General features: G+C 35.6%; 2 protein-coding genes across 3 annotated transcripts in view; one reads left to right on the forward strand and one right to left on the reverse strand.

Annotated features, from left to right (window-relative positions):
• Nucleotides 1–13,518, forward strand: part of rbms2b (RNA binding motif, single stranded interacting protein 2b) — a 59,987-nt gene extending 46,469 nt beyond the window's left edge. The window contains exons 5-14 of one of the 2 annotated variants that reach the window (XM_009296843.5): nt 1,334–1,491; nt 1,578–1,657; nt 1,748–1,848; nt 1,932–1,978; nt 2,100–2,193; nt 3,914–3,964; nt 4,043–4,153; nt 7,239–7,319; nt 7,406–7,493; nt 12,465–13,518. In XM_009296843.5, the coding sequence (XP_009295118.1) occupies nt 1,334–1,491; nt 1,578–1,657; nt 1,748–1,848; nt 1,932–1,978; nt 2,100–2,193; nt 3,914–3,964; nt 4,043–4,153; nt 7,239–7,319; nt 7,406–7,486 (804 nt within the window). In that variant the 3' untranslated portion in view covers nt 7,487–7,493; nt 12,465–13,518. Of the gene's footprint in view, nt 1–1,333; nt 1,492–1,577; nt 1,658–1,738; nt 1,849–1,931; nt 1,979–2,099; nt 2,194–3,913; nt 3,965–4,042; nt 4,154–7,238; nt 7,320–7,405; nt 7,494–12,464 lie in introns of both variants that reach the window. The other variant, NM_001003541.2, reaches the window with a different exon arrangement.
• A 986-nt stretch (nt 13,519–14,504) lies between these two features.
• Nucleotides 14,505–24,749, reverse strand: senp1 (SUMO specific peptidase 1). Its single transcript, XM_021473699.3, has 18 exons — nt 24,213–24,749; nt 23,482–23,534; nt 21,926–22,122; nt 21,717–21,789; nt 21,450–21,633; nt 21,111–21,258; nt 20,662–20,780; nt 19,581–19,864; nt 19,430–19,493; nt 19,315–19,353; nt 19,148–19,232; nt 18,932–19,075; nt 18,133–18,264; nt 17,391–17,594; nt 17,097–17,176; nt 16,872–16,956; nt 15,765–15,860; nt 14,505–15,666 (listed from the first exon to the last, which is right to left on the reverse strand). Exons 1-18 carry the CDS (start codon nt 24,347–24,349, stop codon nt 15,601–15,603), a joined length of 2,190 nt encoding a protein of 729 aa, XP_021329374.2. The 5' UTR covers nt 24,350–24,749; the 3' UTR covers nt 14,505–15,600.
• Nucleotides 24,750–25,000: the final 251 nt, after the last annotated feature.

Genomic DNA, 25,000 nt, shown 5'->3' on the forward strand with positions numbered 1-25,000 from the left:
TGTGCTATAGGTGAACTGAATAAGCTAAATTGGCCATAGTGTACAGCATGTATGTGAATGGGAGTTTATGGGTGTTTCCAAGTGATGGGTCACAGCTGGAAGGGCATCTGCTGCTTAAAACATATGCTGAATAAGTTGGCAGTTCATTCCACTGTGGCAACCCCAGATTAATAAAGGGACTAAGCCGAAAAAGAAAATGAATGAATAAATAAATGAACAGAGTGATTTCTGAAGGATCATGCGACTGAAGACTGGAGTAATGATGCTGAAAATTCATCCTAAAAATCACTGGAATAAATGATTAAATTAAATGATAAACTACTTTTACACAGTTATTTTATAGTGCAATAACATTTCACAATTTTAAAATTTGTATTTTATTTTTGCTGAATTAAATGCAGCCTTGGTGAGCAGGAGAAGCTTATTTTAAAACATTTAAAAATCCTACTGACCCAAAAACTTTTTACTGGTAGTGTCTGTACTAATTTTATGAGATTTTTTTAGATTTTAAGATTTTAGTTTCTTTCTTAGTTTCTTTTAGAGATTAAACTGAAGGAAAGCATGCAAGTCATTTTGTTGTGTGCTTTAATAGTTTTAGTACTTCAGATATAGAAAATAACCCAGAATAGTTATAATCCAGACTCAGCATCGGTATTGCAATGTGATCATTCGCAATAATCACACCGAAAGACACACAATGCTGAGTCTGGATTATAACTGATCATTTTGCTTGTCTTTTTTGAGGCCTGTGACTGTGTGATGGTTTAAAAAGCATTCAGGCCTATGAAATTGTACCATTTGTAACTTTGAAAAACTACTAACAATACATTTTATTGAACTGCTTCAGTATTATTTTACATTTGGTTTTTAAATTACTGTATACCTGAACAGTTTGACTCCTTGGAAAACAATAAAATTAACTTTTACTTTATTGAACTTATCAAAATTATAGATTCATTCATTCATTGTCTTTTCAGCTTAGTCCCTTTATTAACCTGGGGTTGCCACAGTGGAATGAACCACCAACTTATCCAGCACATTTTTACACAGCGGATACCTTTCCAGCTGCAACCCATCACATGGAAACATCCATTCACACACATACACTATGGACAATTCAGCTTACCCAATTCACGCTTATAGATTGTTTATTATATTTTATGTTCTCCTATACAGAATCATCTCAATCAATTTAAACTGAGAAATTCTTTCCAAATGGTTCAATTCATTTAGTAAAATTGTGTTCATATTGTAGTGGCAGAATAAAAAATATACTGAAATGTTTGATATTTTCAATATCATGCAGACCTACTATACTTTTTGTTCTTTGCAGCAACAGGAACAGGACCCCACCAATCTGTACATCTCCAATCTGCCTCTGTCTATGGACGAACAGGAGTTAGAGAGCATGCTCAAGCCCTTCAGCCAGGTCATCTCCACACGTATCTTACGGGACGCAAACGGCACCAGCCGCGGAGTGGGTTTCGCCAGGTATCCGCCCGACTCTCACACTAATAACCTGACATTTTTATCATTAATATGCCATCAATAATGCATTTGCAATTACTCTCCGTTAGGATGGAATCGACTGAAAAATGTGAAGCCATCATTCAACATTTTAATGGCAAATACATCAAGACTCCTCCTGGAGTAGCAGGTACTGTATATGGGTAAAGAAGACTGTGTAATTAATTATCATTATAACAGATAAATAATGACGACTGACATGTTTGTCAAGTGCCTACAGAACCATTGTTGTGTAAGTTTGCCGACGGAGGACAGAAGAAACGTCAGAATCAGGGGAAATATCACCAGAACGGACGGCAGTGGTCGAGAGAGGGTGAAACTGTAAGAGTTTCTCTGTGTTTTTTTCAGTTATTTTCTAGTCTCCAAGTGTTAACTCAGCTTGTCTTATGTTTGCACGCACACAGGGCGGGATGACGTTAACATATGACCCTACTCCTGCTTTACAGAATGGGTGGGTTCACAAATGATTTCTAAAAAATTGTTGCACTTTCGTTTTGACAGCATGGTTAAATCTGATTTTTTTATGAAATAAAATAGTGTGTGTGTGTGTGTGTGTTTGTCGCCCCCTGCAGGTTTTACTCTCCTTCCTACAGCATCGCTCCGAACAGAATTATTGCTCAGACTTCTATTTCTCCCTACATGCACTCGCCTGTATCCACATACCAGGTACACTTTCTTTATGTATGTTTCTTTACTAAACGTGTAGATTTAAACAGTTCGGGCAAAATTGAAACTCATTTATTTATTATTTCTTTACCTTGTGTAATCACAGACAGAACAACAGTTACAAAATAAAGCTTTAATTAAAAAAAATTAAATAAAAAATCTAACTACCAGAAATTTAGTCAATATAACTCAGCTCATGTTTGATGTTTCACACTTTGATTATATAACATAACTCTTTGATATTTAAGTTATTTATTAAAATATTGATACCCACCCTTCTTCTTAAAGCGAAAGTCCATTAAAATTCTGCAATCTTTTACTTCTAAACTGGAGTTTGTTGTTGTTGTTGTTTTTAACACAAAAAAAGGTTTTGAAGAAGGTTGGAAACCTATAACCACTGACATTGGTACACTGTAAAAAAATCTTGCTGCCAAAAATTTTCTAGTTTAATCAAGCAAACTTTGCTAGTCATCTTAACTCACATCAGTCAAACTGACTACAAATATTAAGTTGAAACCTGATTAGATTAAAATTAGGGCTGGCAATTCATCGAAAAGTAATTAAAATACATTCAGAACCTAAAGTTTATCTAATTTAGATAAATTACTTACCGTACTGCTTGTGAAGTCACATGACCCCGCTCTGTTGAGGCTGATTTATACTTCTGCGTCAAATGCACAGGTATGATCTGGTGCAGCCTTCACATGGTTGCATACCAGCACACATCTCAAAAAATGTAGCTACATGTCGCACGTCTGCACCACTATACATTGACGTTGACTGGATGCTGCGCCAGAGATGCCTTAAGATGGCATGTTTTCCATTACAATTAAATTATTATTTACATTAAAATCTTTGTTTACAGAATATGCAATAAATGCAGTTTAAAAAATATTTACTGGATATACAGGAGTTATTTTATTTTGAAGAGACATTGCTTATTTGAATGTAAAAAATTTGAAAACAATTTATTTATTTGTTTCCAAAAGTGCAAGCTATTTATTTACATTTTTTATAAGAACAGAGTGACTTTTGGTTTTAGACAAAGTGTTTCGATTGTTCAACATTGATGTTCAATAAATAATCATAAATAGTAGACAGTGTGTGTTTCCTTCAATCATTTTAAAATCAATAACGCACCCTTCATTCAAAAAATTCTCACTTGTAATATGTGAGCATATTTAGTCCAAAACTTGTCATTGAACTATGAGGGTAAGAAAATGTAATAAATACATAATAAATTTGTTCATTAATTGTAATCTAGTTAAAACGTTCAATTAATCGTGATTTTGATTTTAGGCCAAATCATCCAGCCCTAATTAAAATATCATAAAGTAACATAAAAACATTTATTGTTATGACTTTTTGTCATATTCTTTTACAATGTAGTAGCAAAAAAATACTATGGATGTCAATAGTTATAGGTTTTCACCACTGTTCAAAATAGCTTCAATCATGTTTCCATGACAGTTTTTGAAGGAACTGTCACTTTAAGACTAAATATATTTATCTAAATGGTATATAATACAGCTTAAAGTGTTTGGTTTTTTATGCATATACAAAGTTATGCAAAACAAATATGCAAAGACAATTATAACACACACAAGTTTTGGAGTGAAATGTGCAGAAACCTGATTAGAATTAATCTTTCTATTTTTGTTTTTGCACATAAAAATGAAGTATTCTTTGGTCTTAATCAAGTGTCTCCTCTGGATTTTAGGTACACAATCCCTCCTGGATACATCACCAGTCTTACCTCATGCAGCCTACAGTAAGTTGGATTTTAACTGTTGCTCCATTTCTTAAAGTGCCTGAGTAATTCTTTTAATATCGTCATTCATTTTTGCAGGGTACCGTCCTCACACCCTCGGTCGACCACACCATGACCATCCAGCCCACTGCCATAATAGGGCCTCTCACACAGCAGCTCAGCCATCTGACCCTGGGCACCACAGGCACGGTACGTCTAACACACATTTCATTCCAAATGCCAACTAGTGGAAAATATTTTAGACTATTTCAATATGTCTGGCAGAAAAGTACTGGACTGATCATTTTTCATAAATGTTTTTTATTAAGTTTTTATGTTGGTTTTTAAGTTTGACTTTGTTTTTTTTATTTACTTTTTTTCATTGTCAATTTTAGTTTTTAAGAGTTTTCTAGTATCAGATAAGATTTACTTTAAAGATGCCAAAACTAGGGCCCACGGGCCAAAGTTGGCTCTTAGTAACCTTTCATTTGCCCCACCATCCAATCTAAAAAGAGCTATTGTTGAGCTACAAAAAAGCAAACTGTAAATGTTTCAATTTAATGTTGTAAATGATTAGATTAAAAAAAAATACACTGTCACTGATGAACAGAAGACAACGCAGAAGACATCGGCAGAGTCAGGTGAAGCTTACTAGTAGGGATGTAACGGTATTGTAAATACCGTCATACCGCAATATTAATTTTTTTCGATATTACCGAAGTCGCATGACTCGGTAAAACTATAGGTCTTCTGAGAAAATTTGCTCAGGCGAATGAAGCGAACGGGAGATAGCGAAAACTACAATACCCATCAGCCCATGCTTGACCATCATCCCTTGCGGTCTGTTGTCGCTACAGATCCAGTAATGCGGAAATGGAGTGTGCTGCTAGAAGCGGGATGAAAAGAGCTCTCGAGCGCCGAAAATGGAGCGTTTCGAAATGTGTGGATAATGTCTCAGTGTGGATAATGGAAAACGGAGACGCAGACGTTCGCCTCTCTGATTGGGGCTTTTCCTGAATATTAAGTAGCCTAACACACAGTTCAGTCCTGCATTTTCTCCGTGTAAGTTCAGACTTCGCAAGTTTGATCAAGGCTGCAGTCTCTTCTTCTCAGTTTGATATGGAAAAGCAGACTATACCGAGGACACGGGTAAATCTTCAAAGGGAACAGTGTACTTTATAACTTCATTCACATCACCCTGGCTTCGTTGTTTCACTTTATCAACAATAAAATGTAAACATGATTTAAGGAACTGCCTATTTTCATTTTAATATTAGCAACTTAGACAGCAGACATGTTGAGGCGTCGTGCTGCATAAGATGAGCGCCATCTTCACTGTGTGGATATTTATAACAAAACGGAGCCGATAACAACTGCCTCCTTTCAGTTTCAGTGAAAATACGAAACACAGTCTCTCTTTTGCTGAGTATCAGTTTTAATAATCGATAATGGCCATTTTAAAAGTATAACATACAATAAGTTTATACATTATAGGATAATAAAGGCAAGCGATCAGTCAATATACAGAATGTAGGCTACGTGGTTACATTAATCATTAACTTATCTTTGCGCTCAGCCAAAACACGTTACCTGAGAACAAGTAATAGATTCCAATGACCAAAGTCAGGGAATATGTCGTTAGATAAAGACAACAAGATAAATGAAATATCCCGTTTAATAAATATAGTGGGATTAGATCCAGCGGGAGATGCTTGATGAGAAGTCCGACTAGCAGAGCTCTCATCTGGGTAGATGGGCTAAGTGTGATTAAATGTTGAATGTGATGAGTTTTCAACAATACTAAATTGAAACTTTATTGTTTTTACATGGTTTAATAATTTTTTGTTTTTAAAATTGAAGTTCCTGTTTCAAAGCTTACAGATAGATGGCTAATTTGTATGTCATTGACACTTTTTTGGAGTATTTTCATAAGTTTTGTTTTTTCCTGTAAATGATTCAATAAATACTGTACCGTGACATTCATACCGAGGTATTACCGTACCGTGAAATTCTGATACCGTTACATCCCTACTTACTAGTGTATTTAGCATTAATCTCCCTTGTGTTAAAAAAGGAATTGTGTTTTTATTGTAATAATTTCAATAAAAAATCTATTGCATTATTTCATATGATTAAATTTATTTATTAATAATATAGATTTTGTTTTTGCTGCTTGTTCAACCTACCCATGTAAAATGAGCTCATACAATACAATTCTTGAGATCTTTTTGGGACAACCTAATTGTTTTATGTTTAATCTACATAAATCTGTTAACTTAATCGATTTGTGTTGGGACAACCTGAATTGTATAAAACCCTACATTTTTTACAGTGCAGTTTGGTATATTTACCTTCCACCCACAGCCCTCAATCAAGTTAAAAGTTTTTAAGAAAAAGTTTGGGCACCCCTGGTTTAGTTATTTGCTCTAGTATTTATATTTTATTTTAGTTTTATCATATATATCTAACAAAGTTTCTCAGGAAATGTATCAGCAAAAACTCACTGTTGTCATTTGTTCTTCATTTCAATTTTTAGGTCAAGAAGATATATTTAATATATCTAGTTAATCAAAGATTATTACAAATAACATTTAGATTCCAAATTACATTTGTTTTTTAGAAATCTGCTAAAATAAATACCCAGTTACATATTTGAAAATGTAGAAATTTACATTTAACATTATTATTATTTCATAATGTTTTTTTTATATTAAAGACTATTTTTTTATTTTACTGTGCAATAGTAATATGCAGTATACTTGTTTTTTTAATATTCATAGTCTACTATGTCCTATGGTCATATTAAATATTTCAAAAACAGTGGAAATGTGTCCTATGACAATTATTTTTAATAAGAGACTGTTAATTTTGTAGCTTGATTTGGGTATTGTGAAGAATTATTTTTCAAGTCTAATCCAAAATTTTACATCCCTAGGAATAGATTTACACGTCATCCAGGCAAAACATAATTTTTCATAATCAATAAAAAGCATGTAAATGCAAACATATTGTTGGAAAATCATCCCAAATCAATCCAGAAAAGCTTTTAAGAAAATTATATATTATATTATATATTTAACTTTTTATTCTTTTTAAAGAATGTTTTGAAAGGTATACATTTCAATCAAGTCCATTCATGACAAAGTCTAGTAATCAAGTAAAGCCTGAAATTACAAAATCTCAGAAATTATGCATAACCATATGAGCAAGAAGTTCATCTGCCAAATGAAATATTCCTCTAATGTGTACAGTCTGTTTATCACCCATTTGTCAACATGTGTCCATCTGTCCTCAGTATATGCCTGCAAACACAGCTATGCAAGGGACCTACATACCACAATATGCCCAAGTGCCTCCTTCAAGCGTTACAGCCGAGGTAGGAAACGCTTACGTGCTAAATTATGTTTTCAAGCCTGAATCCCTGCAATGCATTATCGGTAATGTAACCTGATGCCACTGCAGGAAAACAGCGTGCAGCAGCAGCAGGTTGGCATAGAGACGCCCACAGACCACACAACATACTCCTACCAGCATGGCAAATGAAGAGGAGGTGAGCTGCTGCACTTCCTGTGGCTTTCGAAATGGTGTGATCTGTAATGGAATGAGAGAGTGAAAACAATGTTTATCCATTAGATAATTAATTAAAGCAATGCACTTACATACAGAGTAGTACATGGTCCAAAATATCATTTTTCAACATCTATTTCTCTTTCAGCTTCATTAATCATGGTTGCCAGCTTAGCGACTGTCACTATATTTAACGACAAATTTTCAAAAAAAGTGTCTAGCAACAAATCTAGCTACTTTTTTTGGGGTGTTACTGGAGATTTCTGTAGACACTTGTGTGTCCGTACTTTACCGTTTCTACTCTTCTTCACGAGCTGCGGGTAATGGCGTTGGTCCCTCCCCCACCCCAGAGCACTGACAGGTGGTCCAGTCCTCGTACAGCAGTCTCTCCCACTAACAGACTGATTTCACGCGGCCGCCATTTTATAGAGTGAAACCGAGGCTGCGGTGGGAAGAAACCCGGAATTATTGCCTCACTCACACAGTAATGTTGTGTACCTGGCTGTTTATCTTATTAGAGAAGAGAAAGTGACACAAATTTATACTTTCACTGCCTTCCGAGTGAGCCGAAGGTCTGTTCTGAGTTGAGGGAAATGGCTCTAGCTAGCAAATATTTTCTTTTACCAGACACACGTTTTAGATGCCATTTATCAAACTCAAGTTAATGAACCGATTCTTTCACTATATTAGACTTGTCACAATACAAAATTTCGGTACTGAAATGTAAAAAAAAAACGTCCATTTACCGTTAACATTTAAGCACTGTTAATGGCGTTCTTAAACACTGCTGATTTGCCATTGTGTTCACATGCTCAACATAAATGATTGTGATTGGTCGTGTAGGTCATCAGTTCACCGCACTTCACCGATGTTTAACATTACCGATCGCAACCACAGACGAGCGATCTGCTGAGGATTCGACTGATCTTCACGGCTTTAAAGTGCTCCATTGTCTATCTGTGTTTGCAATCTGTAAAGAACGCGCTCAGCGGATATTAAATGATAGCAGGAAATGGGCATTTTTAAAACTTCAGTACTGGGACAACACTATTACAGACAACAGGAAGATGTGCTACAGAGGACTGCAGTGTTATATCACTCACCGGGTTACATTGGCTGAAGCAGGGAAGCGACTCCACTGTGTTTACTTAGTGCCATGAACTGAAGCCTTAAGCATATTACTCTTAAAGAGACTGTGATGTTGTTTGATGCCTTGATGCTTTTAATTGTTTAAATTGAACTGAATGATATTACAGTGATGTTTACACCATTTCTGCATTTTGAAATAGCAACAGCAGCTGGAGGTTTGTAGTGCACAGCATGTTGTTGCAATATTCACAGTGCGAATCCTACACTTCAGTTTCTTCCCACCACAGCCTCGCTTTCGTGTTTTAAAATGGTGGCCGCATGAAATAAACGTATTGAGAGCAGATCACTCCTCTGCATACCGACCTCAAATGATTTAGTACCGCAAGTGTGAGGTATTTCCCTTGTACAGTTAAACTGATCTGTTTTTCCTTTGTATTATATTAAACAGTTTAACTTGACCGTTTATTCTTTTCTTGTTCACAATGAAGTATATTTTACAGACGGAACCGAGAGATTACTGCAAATTCACTACACATCTATACTAATATACTGTATTCAAACAGCTATAAATTTAGTTAAGTTCACATGCAAACATAAAGCGTAGTGCAAATATAAATACCCCTTTTATAACCATAGGCTGTTAAACATTCAGAAACCGTTGGACATGATGATATCAGCAATATGCAAATTGATGTATGACGTAATCTAGCTTTACTTTACTTAAATGTAAAGAAACTTTGTGAGATAGTAACGAACTTAATTTCACAAGTTTTCATGAAAATTCGCCTAAGAAACCATATTATGAATCAAATATTGGTAATATTTGATCTATTCAGGGTTTTAATAAATGTCAATAAAACCATTGTTTTTCATTCTGCTATATGGGCATCTGACTAGGGCTGCACAATATCATTTCAGCATTGATATAGCAATATGCACATCAACAAGACACATCGCAAGATATGCAATGTAGAGTCTAAATTAATTTGTTGTTCAATAGTTGACTAGGAGCTACAGTTTATATATATATATATATATATATATATATATATATATATATATATATATATATATATATATATATATATATATATATATATATATATTAGGGATGTAACGGTATTGTAAATACCGTCATACCGCAATATTAATTTTTTTCGATATTACCGAAGTCGCATGACTCGGTAAAACTATAGGTCTTCTGAGAAAATTTGCTCAGGCGAATGAAGCGAACGGGAGGTAACGAAAACTACAATTGCCATCAGCCCATGCTTGACCATCATCCCTTGCGGTCTGTTGTTGCTACAGATCCAGTAATGCGGAAATGGAGTGTGCTGCTAGAAGCGGGAATGAAAAGAGCTGGAAAACTCTAAAGCAGGTCGCACACCAGAAGCGCCGCTCGGCGCCGCGACACGGCGCGTACATGACAGATTAAAGTATCGCACACCAGACGCGCACATTCGAATGATATTTAACATGAAACTAATCAGATGGCACTCTGTGGCGCGGCTGAAAAATGAACTGCGTCCTGAGCCGTCGCCGGGCGCCGCCGACTTGCGGCGCCGGTGTGTGTATCCTGATAGAAACCTATGTTTAGAATTCTAAAATACGTGGCGCTGCGCGGCGCGCCGCCGAGCGTCGCTTCTGGTGTGCGACCTGCTTTACACGCACAGTTCAGTCCTGCATTCTCTCCGTGTAAGTTCAGACTTCGCAAGTTTGATCAAGGCTGCAGTCTCTTCTTCTCAGTTTGATATGGAAAAGCAGATTATACCGAGGACACGGGTAAATCTTCAAAGGGAACAGTGTACTTTATAACTTCATTCACATCACCCTGGCTTCGTTGTTTCACTTTCTCAACAATAAAATGTAAACATGATTTAAGGAACTGCCTATTTTCATTTTAATATTAGCAACTTAGACAGCAGAAATGTTGAGGCGCCGTGCTGCATGAGCGTCATCTTCACTGTGGATATTTATAACAAAACGGAGCCGATAACAACTGCCTCCTTTCAATTTCAGTGAAAATACGAAACACACCCTCTCTTTTGCTGAGTATCAGTTTTAAGAATCGATAATGGCCATTTTAAAAGTATAACATACAATAAGTTTTTACATTATAGGAAATAAAGGCAAGCGATCAGTCAATATACAGAATGTACGTGGTTACATTAATCATTAACTTATCTTTGCGCTCAGCCAAAACACGTTACCTGAGAACAAGTAATAGATTCCAATGCCCAAAGTCAGGGAATATGTCGTTAGATAAAGACAACAAGATAAATGAAATATCCCGTTTAATAAATATAGTGAGATTAGATCCAGCGGGAGATGCTTGATGAGAAGTCCGACTAGCAGAGCTCTCATCTGGGTAGATGGGCTGAGTGTGATTAAATGTTGAATGTGATGAGTTTTCAACAATACTAAATTGAAACTTTATTTTTTTTACATGGTTTAATAATTTTTTGTTATTAAAATTGAAGTTCCTGTTTCAAAGCTTACAGATAGATGGCTAATTTGTATGTCATTGACACTTTTGGCACTTTTTTGGAGTATTTTCATAAGTTTTGTTTTTTCCTGTAAATGATTCAATAAATACCGTACCGTGACATTCATACCGAGGTATTACCGTACCGTGAAATTCTGATACCGTTACATCCCTAATATATATATATATATATATATATATATATATATATATATATATAAAATTTGTGTATTGTTTCTAGCACAAAAATCAACATTTCAAAGTGAAAACAAGATTATTTTACTAACCCCATTGGCAGATAATTTAGCTTGCTTTGAGGAAAAACTCTTAATTATGACTTATTTCTTCTGAAAATGAAAACAACAATATTTGAACTTGTTCTAAGAATTTTTTTGATATTTGGACTTTTTTCATTGTGATTATTCAAATTCTGTAGCTGAATAATATTAGACTCATTAAAAAACGTCAAATAGTGCAATTCAATCTATCTTGTGAAACTGTATTCATATCGCAATATTTATTGCAGAAAAATGAAATACTGCAATATCACATTTTTCCAATATCGTGCAGCCCTACTTCTGTATACATGCAGCAAGATCTTTACATAGCCATGTACATTATGATAACTGTTAACAAAAAATATTTCAAAATATGGTTGGCATTGAGCTTTTTTTTTCGGATGGTAAAAATGGTTTACATAGATCCTGGATTGTTTAAAAACCGTAACTTCTTTGTGACTAAACAAAGGAAGTCTTTAAGGCATGAGGGTAAGTAAATATTAAGTTAATTATAATCTTGGCATACAGTGCTCAGCATATATATCACAAATCTCTCATTTAAATGATTATTTTCAATAGTATGCTTTACAATTTTTTTATTAGTGGATATACATTTGATTAGTCAGTACTGAAGCTAAATCTGAACCCAAAACTAACAAAATAACTTACAATGGTTCAAAAATTAGTAGCCCAAATTTTTTATGTTTGGGAAAAAATGTAAAATAAAATTTTCAAAAATAGAAAAAAAAATCAAGAGAAACAGAAAATATATACAATTTTGTTGAAATGTTGTAGTTTGTATTTTTTCTTTTGCAATATTTTGCATGAATTTAAATCTATTATCTTTCCATTTCTGAAGATGTACGGTGACTAAAATATTATTTTAATAAATATATGTTTAATAAATCTGTTTTGTTTAAATGCACCAATATATATTACCCATATTCACTGAGAAATTTATAAAATATTCATTTTCAAAATGGGGTGTACTCATATATGCTGAGCACTGTATCTACTAAACCTAAACTAAATTACTAGTCATTATTCCTCTTTACAAAAGCTTCAATTCTGATTGAATGATCTTTCATTTTTCTTATTTTAGTACATTCATAGGAATGATGGAGGACTTGGATTTTGAACCCGAAATAAAAAGAAACGAACATTGGAAAAGGAACTGAGAAGCACGTCTCTTTCCAATTTGAAGAAAGCAGACTTTTTTTTTTCTTGGAGAAGACCAACCGATAATGAAGCTAAAGCTATTTTAGTGAGCGAAAGACTTGGATGGAGAAAGCTATGACTACAAGGAGGTTCACAAAAAGCAAAGTAAGCTTTTTTAAACACAAAGACTCACATACATGCACACACACACACACACACACACACACACTCCAACACACCTTGAGAAATATTTTTCAGCAACTTTATTTTCTAAAACATTCTGCAAAGCCAGAATGAATCAACTACGATGTTACAGCACCATGTGTCATTTTAATTTGAATTATTGTTTTTTGTAAAATTCTTTCAAGATTTTGTTGACTGCTTTTGAACTGTCTGCTGCAAACGGAGGAATTTTGTACATAAAACTGTTTTTTGCAAAGATATTGCTGCATTTTTCTTGAATATCAATTTAAGGAAATCCGGATGAACCCGCTTAAACCAGCAGTTAAGTCGTTTTGATAGATCTACAGAAAAATGTACTGTAATGAAGAGTGTTGTAAATGCCCTCATTGTTTCGAGCAAGCTTGTGTCCAGCAAGATGAGACTGAATTCTGAAACCAAGACCTCATATTCCTTCACAACTACAAAAAAATGTCATTTTCTTCCAAAATGCTGCTTTTTCTTGTAAGTTAGGTTATGCTCTGTTTAAATGTTTGAGATTTATTTTTGTATTTGAAGATCATTTTTTTAAAAGTAAATTTCAAAGAGAAGCTGTTTGGATGATAAACTTTTTATGGCTTTGTTTTCATGTCAATGGTTCTGTCCTGCTCCTTCATACACATTGGTTGTCTTTTCTGTTATGCACTGTAAGGAGTTATCCACCAATGTTGTAATGTAGGCCTGTAAATGACTTTTTCTTGCCTTGGTGAACTTTAATAGCGAGGAGCGTGTTCTTTGGGCTGTGTCCCCTGGGATATAAAAATGGCAATATAATGAAATCAGAGTTCTTCCCTTATTAGTAGAACACTCCCTCAGTTTGTTTTCTTCTGAATTACAAGATTATGTGACAAGAATAGTGATTGTGTTGGGCGAGAGGAACATATAAATTCAAGATGCTGAAATGTACATTTATATTTGCTGAACATGGTAACAGTTCAGTGATGTATGAAATCAAATGCTGCATATCCGAATATATTAGGATTAAGACAGGCTTAATTCTCTTATGAATCGAAATTAGCATTAAAATGTAATTAAGTCTGTTGCTTGCAAAATATAATCGATAAAACACCATATACACATTTTAAATATTCACAAATTGAGTTTTCACGACAGCCTACACAAGTGTCCAAAAAAAGCTAATGAAAGCCAACTTAGCATATTATAGAATTAACGTATTATTTTGAGTAATGTAGGCTACATCTGTGAATTTAGTCATTACCTGTAGGTTTCAAACAAACCCGACGCACTCATTAGTTTGATCAGGTGTGTCTAATTAGGGTGAAAGCTAAACTATGCAGAGCTGCGGTCTTCTCAGCAAAGACGAGGTAGTTTCAGTAACGTTAACTGAAGCCATCGCTTGATGATAATAACGTTAATACAAATCATATTTTACTCAAGTTTGTAATTAAAAAAAATACGAATCAGTAAACTCACCATGTACCTTGCCATATTAGCCAGAAATGTCTTTCTAGGTAGTCGTCCACACTGGAGTTGAGCAATTCAAAACGTTGTAGTTTAACGTTACGTCAAGATGACGAAAGAGGCACTGTCACGTAATCCGACGAGTAAACGAATCAAAATTTAGCTCAAACGAACTTAACACATTTCACCTTTATCATTGCAAATAGTTATAGCTTTACCCCCAAAACTATCATCTAATATAGGCTGTTCATTTACCCAATGACTTCATTTATTATTTGTGAATCGATTTGACTTCGTCATTTAGCCAACTCACAAAATCAATAATTCGCTTAAAATGGTGCAATTTGTCATCTTATACACGCAACCTCAGGAATTTATTTCCAGAAAGATCTGTTCCACATACAAAAACAGATAATAAAAGGTACAAAATGAGTATTAAATATGTCTTCAACTTTACCGTATAGTCACTGTATATACAATAATTGTCAATATCTTGCAAGAACTAAACAAAATCTAGAAACAGTTGCCAAAAATAGTTTTCTCTTACACAAAAAGGAAGAATAGAGTAACCTCAAACAATAAAAAAGCAAGATGTATGACAACGCTGGTTTGTAAAGAATATGCCACCAAAAAAAAGTAAGTGCAGCCTGTCTTTAAGAGGACCAAAAATGAAAGACTCCTCTAGTAATTGAAAAGCCACTAAATACTGATAGATTGAAATATGACTGTGATGGCACAACTCAAATCCAAAAACATACTGAAGTCCAAAGTATTGCAGTACAAGAGCTTTTCATGACCCTTAAAAGGAAGAACCACAAATCTCACATATTTGAAAAAATATGAATCCACAACTAAAGATCATCTTCATTTTTTTTTTACCTGGACAGCATTCATATTTAAAAATATAGGTAGCAAAATGTCACAAATATTGAGGATGTTTTCCATTACAAATATACTGAGCAAGTTTGTGATTGTCAATTTCAGGTGTTTTACAAGTACCGGAGTAAAAAGATATCGGCATTAAAAATCAGTAATCATATTACTGTAACATTTAAGACTTCAGATGATTGGAAATTAAGTCCTGCCAACCAACAGTAATTGTTTGTAGTCATCTTAAGACAGGCCTCAAATTGACAGAGAATGCAAATGAATGGCAGGACAAGAAAAGATTAAAAATATGAAAACAGCATCCTTCCATTGTCAGTCAAACAACATTCGCTGGCTGAGCAAATCCACGTCAAGTTATAAGGAAATATAAAGGAGCATAAAAGCACTGCCCTGACTCTTAAAGACTGAAACTGTCCTTTAGGTTTATGAGAACTTCATTCAGATAGCATAGAAATGACCAGTGAATGAGTGCACCTCATATTCGTCTTGGGTATCTCTCATATCAATACAACACAAAAATATGTTCTGTACAAAAAAAAAAAAAAAAAATCCTATCGCAACAGTTTCCTGTTCAGGATCTCCCATACCATTCGCTTTCTGAAATAGGGCATGTGTTTCTGTTTAAAAAAAAAAAATAAATTCAAGTCAATAAAAACAAAATTTGACCAGTAATACAAGTACAATATATACAAAAATTGCAATACTGGAAGCTCACCTGTGTGAATGTGATTGACCGGTCTTTGGTGATGTATTCAGCATATTTGCATGTGAACATTCCACAGTCACTTCCATTCATTTGCTGAGGGATCTCCTAAAGATTAAGAGAAAAGAAACAATAGCCCCTGTCATGCAGCGATTACGGTAAATATCTGAAAAAAAATCCAGAATGACTTTACTGGTAAATAAAATAAGCACTGTTCACACAGGCAAGGATGTTCTGAAATTTTTCCGGAAAAGATCATTCACTCATCCATTCCAAAATACTGGTAAATTCTGATATCATTAGCCAGACATGGCCAATAAACCGCTGTACATGTATTTGTAAACATAATAGAGGTCAGACTTTTGTTGATGGTTTCACTTTTATTAAAAAGCTTTAGCATTCTTGTAGCTGCTTTTTTCCAGAAACATCCAAAGGCAGAAGCGTGAACCGCAGCTATTTTTACAAATTTGACAACATCACAAATTCTGTGGATAGATAAGTTGTGAACAACTTCGATGAAAACAAATAGAGGAACACTTTTGCATGTCGACATGTACATAATGTGTGTGTCCTGGCGCTCAACGAAGCACTTTACATGCACGTATCATGCAACTGAAGCAAACTAACATAGGTCTATCTTAAGCATTTTATAAATAATCTTTTACACAGTTGGCATTAAGAAGGAACAGAAATGTTATCTGACTAACATCTAGCAGCTAAATGTGTCTGGAAAAATATTCAAAGGCTTTCATAAACAGCGTGGATGTGAATGCATCTGAATGCTCTGATTGGCTAAAGTAGGTCTCACATCGGCGCGTTCTAAGCATCTATGGGCTCTTTCTGGCAATGTTCCATCTGCGTTCACACAGAGCAGCATTCCAGTATATTTACATTTACATTTAGTCATTTAGCAGTAATGTTACAACTTCTCTTTCCGGAAAACTGCCAGAACGAATTAACTGGTATGTTCAAAAAGGGCCCGTTCACACATACAGACATTTCTAGACAATTGCTGGTACTTTCCAGAAAGGTCTGTACGTGTGAAAGGGGCTAATCTCTTAATAGGTCAAGGCTTTTTTGGTCTAGACAAAAAAAAAAAAGAGAGAAAGAGAAACTTACGTTGGGTCTTTTACTTTTTAGGCTCCATCCTGAGGTTTCCATTTTTTGTCCTTTTTTGTCTTCACTTTCTTGTTTCAGATAATTTCTGGAATACAGAATCACAATTAAGATACTTCTTGTGCATAATTCATGCAGTTAGTTTCGCAATGGGTTATCATGGGACTCATTTTGAAAAGGCACTTCTTGCAGACATGTTTCATCATCTAATTCTCAGGCTGCACTTACAATAAAATCCTGCAGGCCTCATCGTTGTTTCCTCCCATGGAATCAAAGTAAGTGATGCTTTTGTTACGGAAATCCACCACCTTCAAAAGACAAAAAAAAATAGAAACTGCTACATCAGGAAGAAGTCTACCCACATCAAACCAGACTTATCTATTGATTAATTTAATTAAAAGCACTATAGTACTATTAACCTAATTGTACTATTAATTCTTAATTGTAAAAATTGAAACACAATACATCTTCCATGCGTGTGTCGTGTCCTTAATGTGACCTTGGTGCTGGTTTTCAACTTACAGACAAGCACCAGTGCACCCCCAGGTGGACAGGCACCAGAATGAGGTCTACAGAAAAAATATCCACTTTCTTGGTCCAGCGGCGGACAGCAGAGTAACCAGAGCTCCGCAGCTTGGGAAAGAAAAAGGTGTTGAAGGTGTAAGCGGATGGCAGATCGGGCTGTTTACTGCGCTCCACCAGCAAGTTCATGTAGAAATTTATAACCTGAAGAGAAAAAAATATTTCACTTAAAATATCATTCATGTAATCAAAAATATCTCATTGGCCACAGAAAAACAGCTTTAGATTATTGCAATAGGCTCTTTTTAGAAACCATTTAAGAGTGCCCCATTGTGGAGTGTGTAATAGAGTTGAACCAATCAGAGCAGGCTCTCATAATGGAAGAGTTTAGAGCAGGGGTCATCAATCTCGTTCCTGAAGGGCCGGTGTCCCTGCAGGGTTTAGCACCAACTCGCCTCAACACACCTGCCTGCATGTTTCAAATATACCTAGTAAGACCTTGATTAGCTTGTTCAGGTGTGTTTGATTAGAGTTGGAGCTAAAATCTGCAGGACACTGGCCCTCCAGGAACAAGTTTGGTGACCACTGGTTTAGAGAGTTGAACACATTTCTGATACAAAAAAGTGATGCTCTAATGTAGTAGTATGGTTATTGTAAACTGTACAATAAGCATTTATTTAATTTTCAAATAGCATTATATGGGCACTTTATATGCACTATGTCGTTGTGGATCAGCTCTGACCTCGTCATTGAGCCAGTTGAGATGGCTGAGTGTCTGCAGGTCTTTCCTGGTGATGGTGAGTCGGAAGCCCTCGCTGAGAATCTCGTCCTGACTGCCACCTCTGAGAGCTCTGCTCACATCGTTCTCCATTTCCTGTGAACAATGCAAACCAGAAACACAGCAGTAAAGTACAACCCTGCAATGCACAGCTTCCCAAGAAGCGGGGGTAATGCATCTTGAAACCGATTTTTTATTTTTATTTTTAGCAACATGTTATAGACTCAGTTTTTATGATTCATCCAAGATCTCACAGAAAATCAGTTTTCCACACAACATAAAATAATTTTGTAATACAATAAAATAGTAATATTCAATTTGTTTATGTTTCAAAATATATATATATATTGACACCATACGATTTATTTTTAAATATGAAATGCTAATAGAATTTGTGACCACTGTGCACAACATCAGGTAAATGCACAACATCTGAAACCATACTGGATAAAACTAATTTTTAGATTTTAGTTTTGGTAGAGACAAACATGCAACATTTTCTCTAATACTCTTGGACATGTAATTTCTATTGAAACGAGTGAATTCAAAGTGGAACTTCACGCAAAAGCAAACAATGCCACATCATTACAAACTTTTATAAAAGACTTTCTACTGTAAAATAGTACTGTTTTACTGAAATCAGTGGTGACTAAAACTGTTTCTCAAAATGTCTACTTTTGCATCCTGCAAGTTTAAAATGTCAAGATGACAGAATTCTCTTCATATCACTCTTTATAATTTTCATTATGCCTTTATCACTGACCTCTGTTAACTCTGGGAATTCAGGCTCCTCCTTAATTGGCTGAGGTTTTTTGATAACAGCAGCAATAGGAACCTCCTTTTCTAGTGGAACCCGAACTTTCAGCTCAACACTTGCTGGGGAAGCTCGACCTTCTCCAGAGAGGCGCTGACAAAGAAATGACAGCATGAATGGGCTGGTCACAGAAAAACAATGTGTCCTTTAAAAATAAAAACTGACCTGGCGTAGAAGCTGAGAGGCCAGAGCCTCCTGTTCTTCAATCAACCTCCGTCTCTCCCGAGCTCGAGAGTCATAGAGGCTTGTCCTGAAAACACAATACACAGTTATTTGAGAAGCTACTCACTTTAACAAACTAAAGAGTAGATAAAAAGAGAAGTACTACTTACAATTCTTTGATCCACAATTCAGCCTGGAAGCATGGCACACTGGAAAGTGTAAGAGAGGGTTATGAAAAAGAACAAAGAAACCAATGGGGGGACTAGAAACAAAATGTTCTCCTACCTTGAGCTCTCTGGCTTCTTTCCCTGCTGCTCCTTCACGAAAATGACTGAATCTCCATCATGAGCTGAAGAAAGTGAAAGAACACATCAACCCCAACCTTTGAGACTGGATTACATTACAAGCATTAAAAAGCAGAATAAATGAGCCACACCTGAAGACTGAGTGTCCTGAGAAGAGGTATCCTGAAGAGCCGCTGGAGAAGGAGCGGAGGGAACATCTGGTCCTTTAGCACTGGGCTCAAGGTCATGGGCCCAAAGCGGAGGCTCTGCTAGGCTGGAGGCTGCACCAGGACTGGGCAGAGCACTGGAGGTCTGGCTTGAGCCAGGCTGGGGACTCGGTGGTGGACTGGACAACCCATAGGATGAAACACCAGCACCAGAGCCTGCTGGAGAGGCACAATGAAGGAGACTTCGACTGGACGACAGAAAGCTGGAGCTGAAACAGGACCAAATTTTTTGCTGTAAGTGAGAGAATCAATCTGAAAGCATCTCACTCGAATTACAATTCCGTCATTATTTGCTTACAAAAATATGCAAACTATTAGGTGGATGATAACATAGTTATAAACCGTTTTCACAAGACTGTTATGATGCGCTTAATGGTCATCAATCTTAAATTTCTGAAAGTTTTTAATATTTAGATTTTTTTTAAAACATATAAACATTTATATGTATTCATGAATGTATTATATCATCTCTGCATCAAAATACAAAAAACGAAAGTCACCAATCTTCATGGCAATTTTTTTTTATTATTTCAGCAAACACGACTGTAAAAAAATTATTTGTTGTTTTCTCCTATTTACTGCGCTCTAAGTTTACCCAACTATGACGACGTCTGCTGCTGATAGATGCGGAAATGTGAAAAGGGTCTATTGTAAAAATTAAGCGTGTAAATCAAGCAGATTCCTTGGTATATATTTGATAAGCTCTATGGATGTTAACTAAATGTTTATATTTGAATAAAACTAAAGTAATCCATTTTAAATTAATCAACTGAATTTCTTAATGCAAACATTCATTTAAAAGCAACTGATTTATATGGATTACTATTATGAAATGTCTTTACAAACTTTTAAATAAGTGAACTCTGTTATAAAAGTGGGTTTTAAATCAACATGAGTGTGTGTAAAGATGACAATTTTCATCTTAGGCTGAACAGAACAATCCAAGCAGCCGAGGTTTAAACCGAGACAACACATTTTTAGACAGTTACACAAAACAGATACTCACAAATCTCGATGCGAGCGAATGCTGGAGTGAGAACTTCCATCATGAAGGAAAGAAGACTGGCCTTCAGACACCATGACTAGCAGCTGCCTGTAAACCTCCTTTTCCTCCTCACGTACTGACTGTAAATACCACAGATACAAAATCAGTCAAAGCAAAGTCTAATTAGAACTTCATTACTAATATATTTGTGTAAGCACAAGCCCTGCTTAACTTTGGCACTGTTCACACCGGGATCACAATTAAATTACATAAAATATTACTGATCCAACATGTAATCAATACGAGACTCATCGTGAAAAAGCACACAAATACAGTCTGTCTGTTGCTAATTAAACCACCATACCAATGCTATAGTTAATTCTGATATTCTGCAGAATTCCAATTATAATTTGACCAGTAAGTTATCCTTATAAAATATTAAGCGTATTGAAGAATAATGAAGGACTGACCTCTTGTGCTGTAGAGCGGGCTCTGGCCCGGAGAAGACGGTTTGAGCTGCCAGGTAAAGAACTCTGGACCACTCGAATGGGAAAGGTCTTCTCATACAGGCTGGTGTACGTGGCTTTTCCTGAACTGGTTTCAGGCGATGACAGTATGCTACCACAAAAACAAACTCGTTCAATTCCACATCTTTGCACTTCATTACACTATTTTCTGAAAGTGGAAAATGTTATTTTTTCTTCACAGCAAAACATTTTACAACAAATCAATCTCTATAATTATAACAATTACTAACAAAAAAGTGATGCTGTAGTCCATTTATGTAAGGTGAATATTTTTAACTCAACCTTTGTGGTCGGTGATAAAGGGACCTGCCCAAGCGTGGAGATGGGGATGGTTTTGGCGTGGAGGAAGATGGTAAATTTACAGAGTGTCCATTAGCTTTGTACATCTCATGGGGTGGATGTTCCATACAAACTTGTCTTCTGCTTGTTTTTGATATGGTCACTGAGTGCTCAGTCCTTAAGGAGTCTGACAAATAACAAAAAGCTTGTAATGCCAATATATGCAACGTTAAAAAAAGAAAAGCAGACAAGTAAATATTTTTTCCATACCAGATTTTGTGACTGTCCTCCACTCAACTGAACTAGATGGGGCCACAAATGTGTCCTGAAGTCTGTCATGTGGCTGCTCACAAAACATAAAAGAATTAGAAAAGAATTAGAATGCACTTTAAAATACACAGGTCATCTCTACTGTTGTACCTGATGTCACATATATGACAAAAGAAAAAAAAACTGTGATCTTGATGAGCAAAAAGCACCTTGTCTTCTGTCCACAAAGATGTAGATGTAGAATTGGCTGCAGGTCCTGATGGTATTCCTGACTGAGGAGGACCTGGTGATGTCGGCAGCATGTTCCTCGAATTAGCACTCACACTGTTCTTAACCCAAAATGCAACATTTGAACCATGGGTCTTTACTCCTTCAGCTGCATTTTTCACCGTATCCATAATATCTCCTAAAAACACAAGAGATCAATGTTTTCTTGATTGACTCATGGCTTATTGACATGATAATAAATGTTTGCTCACACCATGAACATAATCTTTATAAATAATAACGATTGCAAAACTTATATTAGAGCTATTCCGTGCAAATATCAACCTTGCAATGGAAAAACCAAAATAGCAAAACCATTTCAAATATTTTTTTTTAGGCTTGCATTTTACAGAACAGTAAAAATACACGCAGATGTCTGTGTCAGTGTTTTCAAACAATTATATTAGATTTACCAAAGTCACACAAGTGCCAATGTCACATGAGTCTATATATATATATATATATATATATATATATATATATATACACACACACACATCCATATCCAAGCTTTTACCTCATAAATGCATAAATGTAAAATAAATTGTAAAATAAATATGTTCTATAGTGAGTCAACTCTTATCCTTTTGATTAGCATAGTTTCTTCAGGTGAAGACCAGGTTGGTCGAAACGTTGTCAGTGATATTAAAGATTTTTAAGAGTTAAAGTGGCAGTGTGCCGATTTTCTTTTGATCTTTTGGCTACAGTGTTTATTTTTGATCGAGCAGCTGCCTTCGAGATGTGTGCACATTTCTGTTTTTTTTTTGTGCAGTTTAAATTTACAGAACTTCTACAAAGTATGTTGTATACTGACTTTTTTAGTCACATCCAGAATGCATGTTTATTTCCCTTAATTAGAATATTAAAAATGTTTACAGATTGATATTTTTCTGATCACATAACTCGGTGGTTAGTAGTTTTGGAAAATATAAACAGATGTTTCAATATAATGTTGACATATATTTTCTCTGTGAATTTATGTTTTGAGTTTTTACTGCGAATTTTACATCCATAAAGCTGGAAATGCTCATTAGCCCCCACACCATTGCACAATAACATTAGCTGTTATGCATTTTGATCATCTATCATGCTTTAAATGCTCAAGCTCTTCAAAGCAATACAGATTCTGACTATTAAACTTATTTTATACCACTACTACTAGATGGAGAAGTGTAGAAACTAATAAATGCTCTACATGGAATGAATGAAATTCAAGCATACTAAATGTGCAATATTGTGCTGTCACGTGAGCTACCAGTCCGCATTGATTCCCTGAGATAATTTCCTGTACTCTCATGGAATACAACAGTGTTCACTGAATGCATATTCAGAATATCAGCAGTAGTAGCAGGTAATCAAGGAACTGTATTCTGACATGCTTTTCTTTTGCAATACTGTTTTTCATACCTTATGTTTCAAACACACCAAAATTGTTTGGACACTTTATGTACTTTTTATAGTTTACTTTTTGTCAGGGTTTTAGAATAGACTAACTTACCCATTCTGAATTTCTTCACCACTCTCTCCTCCTCCTGGTCTCCATCATTTAAACTATGTGGGAAAACAGAATCATTGAGAGATAAATATCATAGTGAATTTTTTAAAACATTAAACAATTTATTTTTACCTAAATCAAAACAGAACTGCACCCACAATATTAACATTATAGTCCAGAATCAGTTTACTGCCAAGTACACTTAACAAAAAAATGTAACGACAAATTAAAAACGTAAAAATACTGTAAGATAAGCTAAAAAAACAAACAAACAAACAAAAAAGAAATACACAACAGTTTAGACATAAAAACAGCAAAAATTGTAACGTTACGTTTTTGTAGATTGAGTAAAAGTGAGGCAGTTTAACTTAAATGTTCCCAGTTAGAAACAACATGTTGTTTTCTTAAGTAACGTTAACATTAACAAAAACACAAATTCAGGAATTTAAGCAAACTTTAAGGCAAGTTAGAGGCACAAATGGGGTCATAAAATCAGAAAAGGTATATTTCCCGGTGTCCCTGGCGTCATCCTATCAGAGCAGTTCGCGGTTAAATGGCCGAACCAAAACACCATCTATGACCCAACCAAAACACAGTTACATGTGACTAAAAATAAACATTTAAACACCTAAACTTCTATTGTATTGCCCGATAACGCATAAACATACCAATTATTACACATATAAGTTAAGCACATATCTTACTATGCTTTGCACACGTAAACAATCTCTCACCAGTTTATGGATCTTTTTCTCCGTGACGTCCCGTCCTGATCCACTCTCGCGGCATCAGCATTGACTGCACCGGCAGGAGCTCCATTTCTGAGACTAGCGAAGCCGGTTCCAAACCATTCGTAGATCTTATTAAACATGTTGAAAGCCTCGATTATGAGCAGGATAAATCCTCAGGGCTGTCAGCGCAGTCCCAAACGCGGGCTCCCCCTGCCCTTCATCCGCACGCCACTGCTAACCAGCTTTGTTGAGATAAAAGTAGCTGAATCCTCTAGGTGAACACGACTAAACCAGTCCAGATAAACCCACAGCGCTGATCTTTAGCTCAACCAGCTAACCAACAGCTAACACGCGAGAAAACAGCTCAGCTTTAAATATAACTGTGCTTAACGAGCTCCGGCGAGCTGCCCGCGAGTGTTAGTATCAGTTGTAGCTATCTTTTTCTAACGGACTCGACTTTCTCAGAAACAGCAGGTGATTCCGTGAATGAGATGTTGAGTACACAAAGTTTCATTAACGCCTCCCGCTTCTTCCTTATTTAAAAGAAGAACATGGCCGAAGCCCACATGTAAAGACCGAGCTTTCCCATTGGATGAGGGGAGCGGAATTGCGTCATCACTTCGCAGTGTTTTGAGACGAGAATGGTGGGATCAAGTGCACTGTGTGTCCGTGGTTTACATACGCTCTCACTTCAGATTCTCTTTTGTGGTGCTAGGAATTAATTAATCTCAGTCACTCTATTGATTTAAACCGTTTAGGGAGCCGTTCTGTGTCTCTTTCTGCAGGTTATA

Source organism: Danio rerio, chromosome 23 (genome assembly GCF_049306965.1).
Source record: "Danio rerio strain Tuebingen ecotype United States chromosome 23, GRCz12tu, whole genome shotgun sequence".
In the NCBI taxonomy this organism is placed as follows: Eukaryota; Metazoa; Chordata; class Actinopteri; order Cypriniformes; family Danionidae; genus Danio; species Danio rerio.